General features: G+C 35.6%; 1 protein-coding gene across 1 annotated transcript; it reads right to left on the reverse strand.

The window, feature by feature from the left end:
• Nucleotides 1-6: 6 nt before the first annotated feature.
• On the reverse strand, nucleotides 7-4713 carry LOC134267857 (solute carrier family 25 member 36-like). Its single transcript, XM_062750068.1, has 5 exons — nucleotides 4555-4713; nucleotides 3007-3225; nucleotides 2623-2700; nucleotides 1219-1319; nucleotides 7-461 (listed from the first exon to the last, which is right to left on the reverse strand). The coding sequence occupies exons 1-5, from the start codon at nucleotides 4596-4598 to the stop codon at nucleotides 439-441; spliced, it is 465 nt and encodes a 154-aa protein (XP_062606052.1). The 5' UTR covers nucleotides 4599-4713; the 3' UTR covers nucleotides 7-438.
• Between the last annotated feature and the right edge of the window lie 11400 nt (nucleotides 4714-16113).

Genomic DNA, 16113 nt, shown 5'->3' on the forward strand with positions numbered 1-16113 from the left:
TGGCAAATGTAAACAATATTTGTAGTTTTGTATGTCAATGTATGTATGGCACACTGTTAATAATGTGAGTTGAGTGATGTCAACTTCCTACTCCTATTCTCAATTTCTGTGCAATTTCAAAGGTATTCCCTTTTATAGTTTTCTCTTTTGCTGTTGATTTGCGAAACTGATGCATGAATGCCAATAATGCAAGTTTTTCTGTCCTGAAAAGGGGTCTTGTGAAAAATCTTGAAGGGTTTCATTTTTAAATTTAAGGCCTACATTGTAGCTTATTGTACATCCATGCATCAATATTGCAATATCTTCCACAGTGGTAAAGATTCCAAACAGAGCCAAAATCCAAGTAGCCTTTACTGTACCTTTAAGTACCCTCTGTTAATAGTGCCCTCTGGTGAGGGAGAAGAAAAGGGACAGTACTCAAGCGTACTGTAGTTTTCTCTATTGAAAGCTGCAGCATCCATCTGAAAAAACTTATGTTTAGGATTTGCTGCCACGAAAACATTTACATTAATTTACATATAATCTCCTTGTTAAAAAAATTCCCCTTCAGAGCTTTAACTGTGATGTTCAAGTCTTATAAGGGTGTGCTTCAAAACTGTTGTTTGCCATTGTTAAATGTGAAACATTCTGTTCAAAAATCTTAGTAATTTTTTGTTATTAAGTTATAGCATATCTGTTGAACTGCTGGCATTTGTGGTCTCACACAGGAACAATGGCAAGAATACAGCTTACCACAAAATATTACAAGGCAACAAGTCAGGATTCAGGTGTTATATTTGGTAACGTTGATGATTTTGATGAAAATGTTAGTACATGTAAATTTGTTTTTAACAACTTAAACTTTGATTCTTATTTCAAAAAGAAACACTGAATTACTTGACTTGGTGTTGAATTCAACACAAAATATGAAAAGGTAAAATGCATTCTTAAGCTGAGCCAGGTATATTGGGGTCATCTTAAAGATCAGTATTTTTACTATTAAGAGATTTTAGGAAAGCCATATTAAGTCCCTTCACGTGCATGGAATTTTTGAAATGGGATTGTAATTGAGAATAAAATTATCCTGTCTTTATATATAATACAAAAAACTGTTGGTCTCCTACCGAGGTGATGCCAAGTCTCCCTGATGATGATTGACTCCGTAACTGCTAAAGGTTAAGCGTGCCCAAGCCACTCAGAAAAATTTATTGATCTAACGAGTGAATCACAATAAATTACCTGCAGTTAGTGCCGAGAAGAAATGAACAATTGGTGTGTCAGGGGTTAGCCTGGAGTTTAGAAAGGTCTTCATGTTGGCATAGGAAAAGAAGTAAATGGCCCTGAAAAAAACGAAACATGGCTGATTAGGATGCTTTGTACAGTGACCATTTTCACTAAGTTATTAGAAATCACTGAAAATATTCAGATTTTACTCATTTGGCACAGATTTATTTTCTATAAGAGAGTCTTAGAATCTTGATCAGCTGGTCAAGTTAAAGAACTTAATCCCAACTGAAATTTGAACTGTTTTCAAAAAAATGTATAATTCACAAATGATGATAAGATAATTTTTGAGTGCCTTTTGTCAGATTTAGATTGTATGCAAGGATATCCCTACAATTTGACTCAGTCTCTTTATTTTACTGGGGAAAAAAATCACCAATATTTCTCGACATTCTGCCACTTTTCCAATTTGTAATTCCTCTATTGAATTGCATGTTATTCTTAAATGTAGGTCAACCACACGAGGTATTTTTTCTATTAGCTACAAGTAATGTTATTTTGGTGCAAAGTTCTCCTTTAAAAAAATATTCCATCAATATTTAATACAAGTTCTTTATTACTGTTTTGGAAAATCTTTATCATTACTTGGCAGGTATAGTTCCTCAATTACACAAGGTTTTAAATAGGTACTAGGAAAATTACCATGATCGTTATGCCAAATGTGGCCTGGCACACTGCCAAAGTGTGCATATTATGTATTGTTTATGTTGTTCTGCTTGATTGATTTTTACATTAAACAAGGCACATAAGAAAAACGGTTACTTCAGACATATTTATGTCTCTGATTAAAGACTTCCATGTTTAACTGGTTCCATTCTTCAAACATGGAAATTTCTAGAGTATTATCTGATAGCATACGTTCGTAGGTTTTAAGCCTTTTTTGTGCCAACTTCACTTTGTTCTCTCTTTTTATTTAATAAAAAGTCATCAAGCTTCCTCAGGTAAATCAATTCCATGAATATTTTAATGTTATACAGTCCCAGTTAATGTCTTTATTTAATGCCTGGGGCCCAAATATCTAATGCTGATCTCCTGATGACGTACTTGTCTTGTCTAAATGAGATGGTTATAAAATAACGGTGTACTGTAACCTTTTCTATAACCAATTACAGGACATCTGCATTTCAAAGCCATTAAGCGTTCGGGAATTAACATTCAAACTTGTAGTGATTAATGTCTTGAGAAAAACCTTGAAAATCAACTTTTGGAGTTTACAGATATATCTCAGTGGCTGACCTAGAAATCAATGCACATCTAGAAGTTTAAACTAGAAATTAATGCACATTTTAATTTCATTCCACATGGATTGTGGCTACATTTTCTTTCTTGTTTAAAATAATTTTCTAACAATGTTTTTACCTGGAGGGGGCCACTCCAACGAGATTCGGTCCTAAACCCTTAAAGAGACCTTGAACACCCTCAGTTTCTAGGATATGTCTGAAATAAAAAGAAACAGCTTTCTAGCAATTTCCAAATGTGCATTTTAAAAAGTTCATTTTATTTTACAAGTAATCAGACCAAACATATCTAATTCATGATTTATTCTGTTAAATACTTTTAATTACAAGTGAATCATATTATGTGAATTAAGGTGTGTTGAGTTAATCTGATCAATAAGAGTGCCTTTAATTAATGGCAGTGTGTATTCTATTTAAGCAATGGTCAAGTTTAAGTTAATCCAGATTATATTTATACAGTTGACCTGCTTTAATCACTATGCATCATTTAACCTGCATTACTTACGCCAGACAATATCTTAGACTCCCGGTCGGTGATCTCATGAGAGGTATTACTGCCCCCTGACTCGTGTGGATACCAGCTGCATGGGCCGCCAGCACGGTATTGTGGGATGGACGAAATGCGGGGTGAGATGCCGTCAGTGACGTTCCCAGGGAGGACTGTAAGCGCGTCTTCACCACTTCGAGCGGACAGGTCGCTACCGCGCCCGCTGTGCCTCCAGCACTGAAATTTTTAAAAAAAATTAAATTTCAATTCATGCTTTCAAATCTTTAATTTTAATCCTTTGCTTCATTTACTTTGAATTTTTAAATTAAAACTTCAAAGCCAAACATCTCTTGCATAACTAGTGCAGACTAAAGACATTCGTTTTTCAGGTGTTTTCCAAACCAATCCAGTTTCAGCCAGTCAATAACTCATTTATCAGTAATACCTTCAGACATATTTAAACTTTGGCATGAAAAAGGATTCACTTGAGAAACGTTTACCTGAGAGGTGAAATTATTTTACTTCTGCAATTTATTTGCATGTTGATCGATTTTATAGAAAATACTAATTTATGAAAATTAGCCTACAAATGTTTAGAGTTGACACTATAAGTTAGTCATTAACATCTTAGTTTTATGCGTTGCTTTGAATCAATATTCCTTGTCCCAACTGTTTGCAAAGGGTATTAAATCTATCTATTTTTTTTCACGAATGGAATAATTCATTCAACAAAAATTATAACCACGTAATCATGCAGGCAGACGATGACGGTGGTAATTTAGGTCACTGATCTAGTGACACACTTTTTAAAAATTCCAGCTCGTGATTATTAAAACATATTTCTTTTTTAACTATCATGTAAAAATTAGTATATAATCACCATGATATCTTTTGTCCTTATATTCTATTAACCCAGCAATGTTTACATTAGACTTAGTAATGTAACAAATTAGCTGCAGGCATGGTTTAAATAAGTGAATTATGCAAGTGTTTGGTGTGATTATTCTATCAGAAATACACAGTAAGTGTGCAATTCTGAATGGAAATACACTTTATGTAACATATTTATTCATGGTTTTATGCATTAGGTATAAACATAATATCCCCTAATCCCAGAGCACATTATAATGACATTCATGTTCTGTGCATAGAATTTGAAAGGTTATGAAATCAGTGTTCATTGTATATCATTCCACAGACTGCCATGGGTATAATTTCCTTTGCAGTGGGCCTAATACAGAAAAAAATAATTGAATTCGTTCGATAAAAAGATTTATAACCAAGATATAGATGAATCATTTTACTATCAAATGTGGGTCATTAAACGACCTTTGGCTGTTTTGCTGAACGCTTGCACGTGTAGCTTATATATTTAGAAAGTTCTTAATTTTTTTGTTAATCCAAACCATGCTTAATTTTCAATGATTTTTGTAGACTTTGTTTTGGAGAGTTGTATTTTGATTTCACAAGTCTATTGTTTACATGCATGTTTCATGAAACACCGGCCATTTTGTGCATAAAATCGCTTCAAGCATAAAGAAGATGAAAAATTTATCGAAAACTTACCCCCCAGCAATTAAATGTACAAATATTCCTCTGTCTGATGCCATTTCTAAGAGCTTCCAGAAACACGACTATCTTCGTTGCATGCACTATTCGAAACAAGCATACCTTCGTGAAATTTTCGAGCACGAGATGGAAACATGATCGTCCTACTTTTGAACCAATGATATTGCTTTGACCCTTCTCTTCATTCATCCCATTGGATGTATTAAAATAGACGAGCACATGGATCTTTGACCTTGGGAATTTTTCCCCGACGTTGGGTTTATTTACAAACAGAAAATGTTAATATTTATAAACCGTGAATTGTTTTTAATATATTCGATCAATGCATACTATCTCTGCAAGATATATTATTGTTTTCAGCGGCAGCTCACACAAATTGGTCCGACCAAAATAGTTCCATCATGATTAAGTAGATACAACATTATTGTTCATGATAAGAGTGAAGTTGTGTATTTCATACGTTAAAGAAATCAAAAATAACGTCAAAATATTATTAGAAAATCACTTTCCCCCCGAAATGCAAATGAAAAATATCAATATTCCTACGCTCGCTCCCTCCTCAGCCTTTTTTTTTTTTACATGTTTGATAATAGAGAATATTTAGGTCATTCTTCGATTCATATTTTTTCACCGATGAATTGATAATACTATATCAACAATTGTATTAAGTACATGTTTATAGTCTGTTAATTATCATACAATTTCCTTTTAAGAAAAAATAAATCATTCTGTGTGTGTATATTATTAAATGACGGAATTTTCAATCCCTGGCTGGATTCTGCTCACGTGTGTACACTTTGTAAACTGTAGGGGATAAAATGTGTGGCAAAACGAGAACTGGGTCGGACATTCGGGTTCGTGTTGGAGTTCAGCATAGGCTTACCATTTTATATAGAACTTGAATAATGTAAGTAATATCTGCGACGAATACATTAGCATATTTCAGTAATTTTCAAAACAAAAAAGGTTTTCAGTTTAGAATTTTCCGATCCGGTCTTGATTTTCCTAACACGGCCATTTTAAACACAAGTTGTTGCAGATGCAAATGTTAGAACAAACTATATATAGTTCAACAGGGATTGTATAATTTTTATTAATCAGAATTCGTATTCATATGATCTAATTAAGAAAAGAAAAGTTTTGTCTGCCATCGTAACTTCTCGGCAAAACAAAACGTGTTCCTCCGAGCTCGCTGGATGCGTTTAACAGCTCCATCGCACGTGTGTAGATCAAGGCTAATGTTGGTCTTGCGGACACAGGTTCATGTAGGCCTATGTGTACCGTTTGTTAGGAGACTGGGTGACCTCACCATGTTCACGAAATTTACACCAGTTCCATAACTAGGCCCTAGACATTGCAGTTTTTTTATTAACGTCATTATAAACACTGATAAGCATATTAAATCTAAAAGTCGAATATCTTTGGATATGGGGTAACCCATATCTATTCTTGTTAAAAACTAATTACACGAAACACATAAATAACAACACAGAGAAGGGTATGTTTTGTGTGTTTGGAGGGGGTGAGCTTCTTCACCGACAGTTTGGTCATGTTGATGCTCAACATCTTTAATTAATGTTACATAACTTATTCTTTTTCTAAAAACAAACGAGTTTCTATATTGAATATAAATCTACTTTTACAATATATAACATTAATAGTTTAAAAGGGTTTCATTAAAAATTGCCACTGTTCTACTGTTCTAATCTTTTCCCAAATAAAAAAACGCGCGAATTACTTTTTTTTTTTTAGCTGGAGAACTGTAGCTCTGGCTCCGAAAAAAAAATATTGTCGTATAGGTCCATTGTTCATCCCATTTTTTTCCCTCAGACCAGCGAGCTACAGATCTTCATTGCATTAATTAATATTTTTTGCATTCGGGGGGGGGGGGGATAACTTCGTTCAGGCAGGGGTGGGTCCAGGTCAAATCCCGGGGGGGGGGGGGGCTTAGCCGGAAGCGAAGCTCCTGAGTTTTTGTGTATTCATATAAGAGTAAAACCAGGCACGAACAAACAAGATCAGATTTTGAACAAGGTACTGAATTCAGAGAATCTGTGTTCTCCGCTAAAGGAACAAGGAAGAGCTAGAATGTGCTTACCTTGGGGGGTGGGGGTGGGGTGGGCTTAATGGAGGGCAGGAGGGGCATATGGAGTATTGGTTTAAAATTTTATTTCAAAAATTAATACTCTTGAGATATCGCCCGGAAATGAAACATAGAATGAACGACCTTGACCTTTGACCTTTTGATATCAAAATCAATAGGGATCTTCCTTAGGCCATAGGGAGTTATTGTATAAAATTTCATGGTAAATGCTCAAAGGCTGAATTCAAGACGAAAGCGTTATACAGACAGACAAAACTACATGTATATTACAGTTGGACAACCGAGCTAGACTGACGAACGGACGGAAGGATAGACGAACGGACAGCCAAACCGAAATTAATACCCCCCATTTTCAGCGGGGGAAAAATATCACGCAATTCTACATCTTCAAGAAGGTTTTCAGACATATACTTGCCGGTCATTAAATAAAATAATTTTATTACCCTTTAATTATTAATTGACCATTGATTATAAAACCAAAGTATGGCATTTTTAATATTAGTCATGTCATACTTTGAAAATTTTAGGGGTGTGTGTCCCCACACCCCTTTTAAAGAGTGGTAGTATTGGAAAGGGGGGGGGTTCAATCTTTACCAAATGATAGAAATAAAAGTCATTCGATCGCTTTTATTTTAGAACATGAAATGTCCGATTGTGTTTGTTTGTGTGTGCTTGCTTTGTAGGTTTTTTTTTCAAGCACTTAGTTTCTATTTAATTTGAATGCCTTTCTCCCATTTTGAAAAAAAGACATACGTTTCAAGCATTTTTTGTAAGCACATATATCATAGGCGTAGTCACAGGGGGGGCAGCGGGGGCACTAGCCCCCCCACTTTCAGATCTGGGGGGGCAAGAGTATGTCTGTGCCCCCCCCACTTTTTAATGAAGAACAAAATCACGGCTATTTTGAAATAATATTAATATATTTGCCTTTGAAAAAAAAGTTGGCCACTACCCCCCCCCCCCCCCCCCCCCCCCCACGAAATAGGATTTTCGAGTTTGGAGAACATGGGGAACTTTTATTTTTTTTTTTTTTTTTTTTTTTTTTTTTTTTTTTTTGCTTGTCAAAGAATTTCTGAACTTGAGCCCCCCACTTTTTTAAGATTTTTTTTTTTTTTTTTTTTTTTGCTTGTCAAAGAATTTCTGGACTTGAGCCCCCCCCCCCACTTTTAAGTTTGTGACTACGCCTCTGTATATGGTTGTTTCTGATAAATATTATAAAATATTTTAAAAGCAAACGAGTTAACACGCTTTTGTCTGATTTGTCACACGTATGTACCACTTCATATATTTAATAAATGCTGATAATTTTGAAAAACAAAAATCACCTTAATTTCAATATTTAATAGAGATTCTGTTCATGTTGTTCCTCGAAGGTTAAGGTCCATGTCCAAGCAGTCACGTGTATCTGTGTATTGGGGGTAAAACGTGCGATCTATCGATCGGCCATTCAGCGGTCAGATCGACCAAAATATAGAGCTGGGAGCATTTTGTAAAAGTATTTAAAAAACAGATTATATTACCCATGGAATTTAAATTAAGAAGTTACAGCTACAATATACATTTGTATATGAACTATTTAAATGCATGTGCGTGTGTTTGTGTGTGCGCGTGTGTTTGTGACTGCATAATATTATGTGTAGATAAAACGGGGAATGGACAGGCACGTAGCAACAGGGGGGCCTGCCCACCCCCCAATTTTTTTCCCAAAATTATCTTTACTATTGAAAATGTCCATTGAAACGTTGGTTGGCCCCCCCACTTCTTACCACAGTAATCAAGTGATATCAAGGAAATGTAGTATTGTATGCAAAAAAAATTGGAAGTGAAGGGAAGTCGGCCTTGAAAAAATTTGGCCACTACCCCCCCCCCCCCCCCCCTTACGAAATAGGATTTTCGAGATTGGGCAATATCTTTTTTTTTTTTTTTGCTTGTTAACTTTTACAGGTAAGTAAAAAAAAAATTCTGGTTGGCCCCCCGCCCACTTTCTACGTGCCGGATGGAAGAAACTCGATGTGCAATTTGATGTTGCTTTATTTGCATGAAGGTATCATGGTGTATTCAAGAAGTTGAAATGACTAAATAAAGCAACAGTTGCCTGACACCGACTAGGAGCGTAAGACAACCCCCTCTCCGACACCCTATATCCGCCATTTACAGATGACCACATACTTGTTTGCAAACAAAGTCAAGTGAGATATGATACGTGAGGTCAGGCAAGTAAATATCGGTGAGGCCAGTCACCGGTCAGGCTAGACTAGCAGTGCGTTTCGAGAAGAATACCTCTCACGGAGGCGGATCAATGCTTTTGCTGGCGGACCGAGCGCAAAGTTAAAGGCCTATGGACTACAGGCGCTTAGAGAAATTACATTAACATTTAATTTAATTTTCTTAGAAATAACAATATAGGTAATTTTCAAGCATATCAAATGACAAATTCAAAAACCATATATTATATGAATTAACTAAAACAAGTTTAATACACTGCATCAACCAATAACTACGGAAGCTTAAAAGCGTATTATAGTGCCACGAAATATTTTTTTCAAAGTTGGTAATTCCGACTTTAAAGATATTCCAACTTTAAAGTTAGTAATTCCAACTTTAACTTAGCTTTTCCAACTTTCGTTAATCTTGGCTTTTCCAACTTTAAAGTTAATTGGCAATTCCAACTTTTAAGTTGGTTTTCCCAACTTTAATCTTGACTTTTCCAACTTTAATCTTGGCTTTTGCAGTTGGTAATTCCAACTTAAATCTTGACTTTTCCAACTTTAAGAATTACCAACTTTTAAGTTGGAAAAACCAACTTTATTGAAATTACCAACTTAAAAGTTGGAAAAGCCAACTTTAAACGAAGTTGGAATTAACAACTTTAAAGTTGAAAAAGCCAGGATTAAAAGTTGCATGGAATTTCGAACTTCAATTTTGGAATTACCAACTTAAAACAAGATGTGTTTGTGAAACACTGATTCCCCCCCCCCCCCGTATGGCAACATAGCGAAGATTAAACTTTTCTTAAATGCAAATTTAATATATTGGTACCCAAAGTAGGGTATTCTCACTGGAAATACAATTGTAAAAGTAGGCCAAGGTTAAAATTTTTTATAAGTACGGAAACAGTCAAGGTCAAAAGTTCAAGGTAATAGGTATCCCATCAAAGGTCTTGCCTCCAAGAATACCTTTATGTGAAGTATGGAAGCCCTAGCCCTAGCCATTCAAAAGTTATGGCCAATGTTAAAAAATTTTAAAAAGTAGGTCAAACTCCAAGGTCAACGGGTCAAAGTTCTTGATATCAAATAAAAGGTCTTGTCACATGAATATGTAAAGTATGAAAGCACTAGCGCTAACTCTTAAAAAGTTTTGGTCAAGGAATCCTTTTTAAAAGTAGGTCAAACGTCAAGGTCAAAGGGTCAAAGTTCTTGGTATTCAGTAAAAAGTATGTTCACAAGGATTGCATACTTGAAGTATGAAAGCACTAGTCCTTAGCGTTCAAATGTTATCCATAATGGCCAAGGTTAAAGTTTTCTCATAAGTACGGAAATCTCCAAGGGTAAAAGCTCAAAGTTGTTGGTATCCAATGAAAGGTCTTTTCACAAAAAATGCATATTTGATGTATAAAAGTCCTGGTATTTACTATTCAAAAGATATGGCCAAAGTAAAAGTAAAAGTTTGAAATTTTTGTGTAAAAGTGGGTCAACCTCCAAGGTCAAGGTCAAAAACTGGTGTAGGGTTAACGACGGCGACCTAATTCTCGGAAGTTCGAATATTTTTTTCTAAGTTCTAATGAAGTAATGTAAATGATCAATTTATGACAATAAAGGACAACATTTTGCCTTTCAACTGGCAGAGCTTTTCATGTTTTTTTTTTGGAACAAAAATCGAAGTTCTTAGAGTTTGAAGCGAGGCACCGAGGGATTCATGGCGGCTAATTAGGTCCCTTTTCCCCTATTATACTATATACCCGATTTTTCTAAGAATGTCTCAAGTCCCTGTGATATAGATCATAGATGATAATATAAATACTAGCTTCAACTGTACTGGTAAAGAAACCGATCTGGAATAAAATTCTGTCTTTTTTTTTATCAAAACTAGTGGACAAAAGGATTAGGACACAGATTATATATACGAATGAAATTCTTTTATCATTATCAATATTCAGACCTACGACAAAAGTAAGTGTTAACAAGATGTGTTTGTGAAAAACTGATGCCCCCGTATGGCAACATAGCAAAGATTAAACTTTTCTTAAATGCAAATTTAATTAATTGGTAACAAAAGTAGGGTATTCTCACTGGAAAACAATTGTGAAATTTGAAAGTAGGCCAATATTAAAGTTTTTTCAGTAAGTACAAAAATCTCAAAGGTCAAGGTCAAAAGGTCAAGGTAATTGTTATCCAATGAAAGGTCTTGCCACATAGAATATCTATGTAGAGTATGGAAGTCGTAGCCCTAACCGTTCCGTTCAGAAGCTATGGCCAAGGTTAATTTTTCTTAAGTAGGTCAAACTCCAAGGTCAAGGTCAAAGGGTCAAAGTTCTTGTTAGCAATGAAAGGTCTTGTCACAAGGATTAAATATGTTTAGTATGAAAGCACTAGCCTAACCCTTTAAAAGTTATGGTCAAGGTATCCCTTACTGTTCAAACGTAATGGCCAAGGTTAAAGTTTTTTTACAGGAACGAAAATCTACAAGGTGAAGGTCAAAGGGTCATGGTTGTTGGTATCCAATGAAAGATCTTTCAACAAAAAATATATATGTGAAGTATAAATGTCATGGTGTCTACTGTTCAAAAGATATGGCCAAAGTAAAAGTTTTAAATTTTCATGTGAAAGTGGGTCAAACTCCAAGGTCAAGGTCAAAAGATCAAATTTGGTGGTACCCAAAGAAAGGTCTTGTCACAAGAAATACACATGTGAAATATTTTTGTCATGAATCCACTAAATCAATAGTTATATGCAATGTTAAAGTTTTTGCGGAGAAACAGCTAAACAGACAGACAGACAGACGGGCGGACACGACAAAAACTATATACCCCCGAAACTTCGTTTACGGGGGCATAAAAAACGTAAACAAGTGGTAAAAAAAATCTGCGTTGACGTTGACCGTCGATCTGCAACGTCACGTCTTTATGACGTTATTTCTCTGTTTTAGTGCAAATGCCATTAGCACCCTTTTCTCATGGGCGCAATCATATGTGAAGTATGAAAGCTGTAGTCCTTAGCGATCAAGAGTTATGGCCAAGGTTAAAATTTTTGCATAAGAACGGAAATCTCCAAGGTCAAGGTCAAATGGTCAAGGTAATAAGTATCCCATCAAAGTTCTTGCCACAAAGAATACCTATATGTGAAGTATGGACGCCCTAGCCCTAGCCATTCAAAAGTTATGGCCAATGTTAAAAATTTTAAAAAGTAGGTCAAACTTCAAGGTCAAGGTCAAAGGGTCAAAGTTCTTGATATCAAATGGAAGGTCTTTTCACAAGGATTAAATATATATAGTATGAAAGCAATAGCCGTAACCCTTTAAAAGTTATGGTCAAGGTTTTTTTTTTTAAAGTTAGTCAAACTCAAAGGTCAAGTTGAAAGGGTCAAAGTCCTTGGTATCCTTTCAAGGGTCCTTTCACAATGATTACATATGTGAAGTATGAAAGCACTAGCTCTTACCGTTCAAAAGTTATGGCCAAGGTTAAAGTTTGTTCATTAGTACCGAAATCTCCAAGGTCAAGGTCAAAGGTCAAAATTGTTGGCATCCAATGAAATGCCTTTTCACAAAAAATATACATATTAAAAGTATAAAAGTCAATGTATCTACTGTTTAAAAAATATGGCAAAAGTAAAAGTTTGGAATTTTTGTGCAAAAGTGGGTCAAACTCCAAGGTTAAGGTCAAAAGATCAAATTTGTTGGTACCAAAAGAAAGGTCTTGTCACAAGGAACACACATATGAAATATGAAAGTCATAGCTCCACTAAATCAAAAGTTATGGGCAAGGTTAAGGTTTTTGCGGACAAACAGACAAACAGACAGACAGCTAAACAGACATACAGACAGACAGACGGACGTACACGACAAAAACTATACCCCTGAAGTATGAAAGCACTAACCCTTACTGTTCAAAAGTTATGGCCAAGGTTAAAGTTTTTTTCATAAATAGGGAAATCTCCAAGATCAAGTTCAAAAGGTCAAAATTGTTGGTATCCAATGTAAGATATTGCAACAAAGAATACATATGTGAAGTTTGAATTCCTAGTATCTACCGTTCAAAAGTTATGGCAAAAGTGAAAGCTTGAAATTTTTATGTAAAAGTGAGTCAAACTCCAAGGACGAGGTCAAAAGGTCAAATTTGGTGGTACCAAAAGAAAGGTCTTGTCACAAGAAATACACGTGTGAAATATGAAAGTCATAGCACCACTAAATAAAAAGTTATGGGCAAGGTTAAAGTTTTTGCGGACAAACAGACAAACAGAAAGAGACAGAGAGACAGACAGACAGCTAGGCAGACGGACGGACACGACAAAAGCTATATGCCCCCAAAACTTCGTTTACGGGGGCATAAAAACAAAATGTGTTTGTGAAACACAGATGCTCCCGTAGGGCAACATAGCGATTGAAACTTTTCTTAAATGCAAACAAGATGTATTTGTGAAACACTGATGTCCCCGTATGGCAACATAGCGAAGATTAACTTTTCTTAAGTGCACACTCACTGGAAATACTGAAATATGAAAGTAGGCCAAGGTTAAATTTTTTTTATAAGTATGGAAATCTTCAAGGTCAAAAGATCAAAGTAATTGGTATCCAATGAAAGGTCTTGCCACAAAAAATACATATATGAATATGGGAGCCCTAGCCCTAACCCTTCAAAATTTATGGCCAAGGTTAAAAATTTTAAAAAGTAGGTCAAACTCTAAGGTCAATTGAAAGGTCTTGTCAAAAGGGGTAAATATATAAAGTATCAAAGCACTAGCTAGCCCCAACCTTTTAAAAGTTATGGTCAAGGTTTGCTTTTTAAATGTAGGTCAAACTCAAAGGTCAAGGTCAAAGTTCTTGATATCCAATGAAGGGTCTTCTCACAAGGATTACATATGTGAAGTATGAAAGCCCCATTCCTTTCCGTTTAAAAGTTATTGCCAAGGTTAAAGTTTTTCATAAGTACGGAAATCTCAGGGACAAAAGGTCAAGGCTGTTGGTATCCAATGAATGGATTTGCAACAAAGAATACGTATGTGAAGTATAAATGTCCTGTTGTCTACTGTTCAAAAGATATGGCCAACGTAAAAGTTTGGAATTTTTGTGTAAAAGTGGGTGAAACTCCAAGGTCAAGGTTAAATTTGGTGGTACTCAAAGAAATGTCTTATCACAAGGAATATGAAATATAAAAGTCATGGCTCCACTAAATCAAAAGTTATGGTCAAGGTTTATGTTTTTGTGGACAAACAGACAAACAGACAAGACAGAGAGACAGATGGACAGCTAGACAGACGGACGGACGGACGGACACGACAAAAACTTTACATCCCCGAAACTTTGTTTACGGGGGCATAATTAAATATGTTGGTACCCAAAGTAAGGTCTTCTCACATGAAATACAACTGTGAAATGTGAAAGCCGTAGTACCACTGTTCAAAAGTTATAGCCATGAATAGGTTTTTGAAAGGTAGGTTAAAGTCCAGGGTTTGCTAGCCCTAACCCTTCAAAAGTTATGGTCAATGATTGTTTTTTAACAGTCTGTCCGACTGTCTTTCTGTCTGTCTAGCCGTTTGTCTGTTTGTCTGCAAAAACATTAACCTTGACCATAACTTTTGATTTAGTGGAGCTATGGCTTTCATATTTCACATGTATATTCTTTGAGACAAGACCTTTCTTTGGGTTCCACCAGATTTGGTCCTTTGACCTTAAACTTAGTGGAGCCATGACTTTTATATTTCACAAGTGTATTCCTTGTGACAAGACCTTTCTTTGAGTACCACCAAATTTAACCTTGACCTTGGAGTTTGACCCACTTTTACACAAAAATTCCAAACTTTTACGTTGGCCATATCTTTTGAACAGTAGACAACAGGACATTCATCCTTCACGTATGTATTCTTTGTTGCAAGATCTTACATTGGATACCAACAACTTTGACCTTTCGACCTTGGAGATTTCAGTACTTATGAAAAAACTTTAACCTTGACCATAACTTTTGAGCGGTAAGGACTAGGGCTTTCATACTTCACATATGTAATCTTTTGACATTTCATCTTTCTTAAGAAACCAACAACTTTGACCCTTTGACCTTAGAGTTTGACCTACCTTTCAAAAACTTATCATTGACTATAACTTCTGAACAGATGGTGCTAGAGCTTTCATATTTCACAATTGTATTTCTTGTACGTGAGAAAGTTTAATCTTCGCAATGTTGGCATCAGTGTCTCACAAACACATATTGTTTATTGATTACAAATTAAAGAAATTGTTTGCCTGGGGCATTGGTTATCTATCTAGCGAAATAAGGAGTTAATCCCAAGACGTCGAGTGTTCGAATCCCACTGTGGGATGTGTAGACCGGTCCCCTCGATGATACCGTATAAACCGACCTCAATCAATAGAGGTATAACTCTTCCTTGGGCCATAGGAAGTTGTGGTGTAAAATTTCATTGCAAGCTAAAAAGGCTTCTTCAGATATCGCGCGGGAACAAATGTGTGTATAGAAACAGAATTTTTTAATTTATGACCGTGACTTTTGCCCTTTTGACCTCAAATCAATAGGTTCTTCCTTAGGCCATGGGAAGTTGTGTAAACACTGCAAAAGCTTTACTGAAGGCTTTTCGAGATATCGCGTGAAAATGAAAGTGTTCCAGACAGACAGATCTACAGAGAGACGTACAAACAGCAGAGCTAGACGCGGACAGACGGACCAAAATAAATATTCCCCATTTTCAGCGGGGGACAAATATTGATACCATAATATGGTGGGCCGAGGACTTGGGATGGATTTATATGTCATCCTTTTCACATAAAACAGCTAAAAGAAAGCAGCTTGACCCATAAATTAATTTTTTTTAGTTTAATCTGTTTCAAAATGAAAAATTATTTTTGGTATACATGTGCCAGGAGACCGCAGTCGCAGGCATCTGTAAGTGGAGTTGCAGTTTAGAAACCCTTGGCTAAGTCTAGCGAAGATGCTGGCAATATGTACGACACAGTCACACATGGCATGTTCATGATGTTAGAAAACATTTTTGGTGTCAAAATCTTTCGTTCTTTTGTGGATTTCTTTGTAACACCCCCCCTTTTCAAAGATTTTTTGTTTTTATTTTATCTTTTTTGTTCGATAAGATAATTTGTTTAATTATAGCCTACCTTCTCCAATGTTGAAATGTGTTCCCAAAGATACCTAGCTTGGATTTATTTTTCATATCCGGAAATACTGATATTTATCGTGGTTGTTCTTGATCTTACTCTCTACTTTCATTTTCACA

This window comes from Saccostrea cucullata, unplaced genomic scaffold, assembly GCF_032062105.1.
Source record: "Saccostrea cucullata isolate Sc308-1 unplaced genomic scaffold, CSIRO_AGI_Scuc_v1 ctg9613, whole genome shotgun sequence".
NCBI classification, from domain to species: domain Eukaryota; kingdom Metazoa; phylum Mollusca; class Bivalvia; order Ostreida; family Ostreidae; genus Saccostrea; species Saccostrea cuccullata.

What these genes read in the sequence shown, in the direction of transcription:
- LOC134267857 (XM_062750068.1), bottom strand. Translation starts at nt 4,598, where the DNA reads ATGGCATCAGACAGAGGAATATTTGTACATTTAATTGCTGGGGG. An exon ending in AGTCTAAGATATTGTCTGGC is followed by an intron (nt 2,701 to 3,006) that starts GTAAGTAATGCA and finishes TTTTTATTTCAG; the next exon opens with ACATATCCTAGAAACTGAGG. An exon ending in GTTGGAGTGGCCCCCTCCAG is followed by an intron (nt 1,320 to 2,622) that starts GTAAAAACATTG and finishes CGTTTTTTTCAG; the next exon opens with GGCCATTTACTTCTTTTCCT.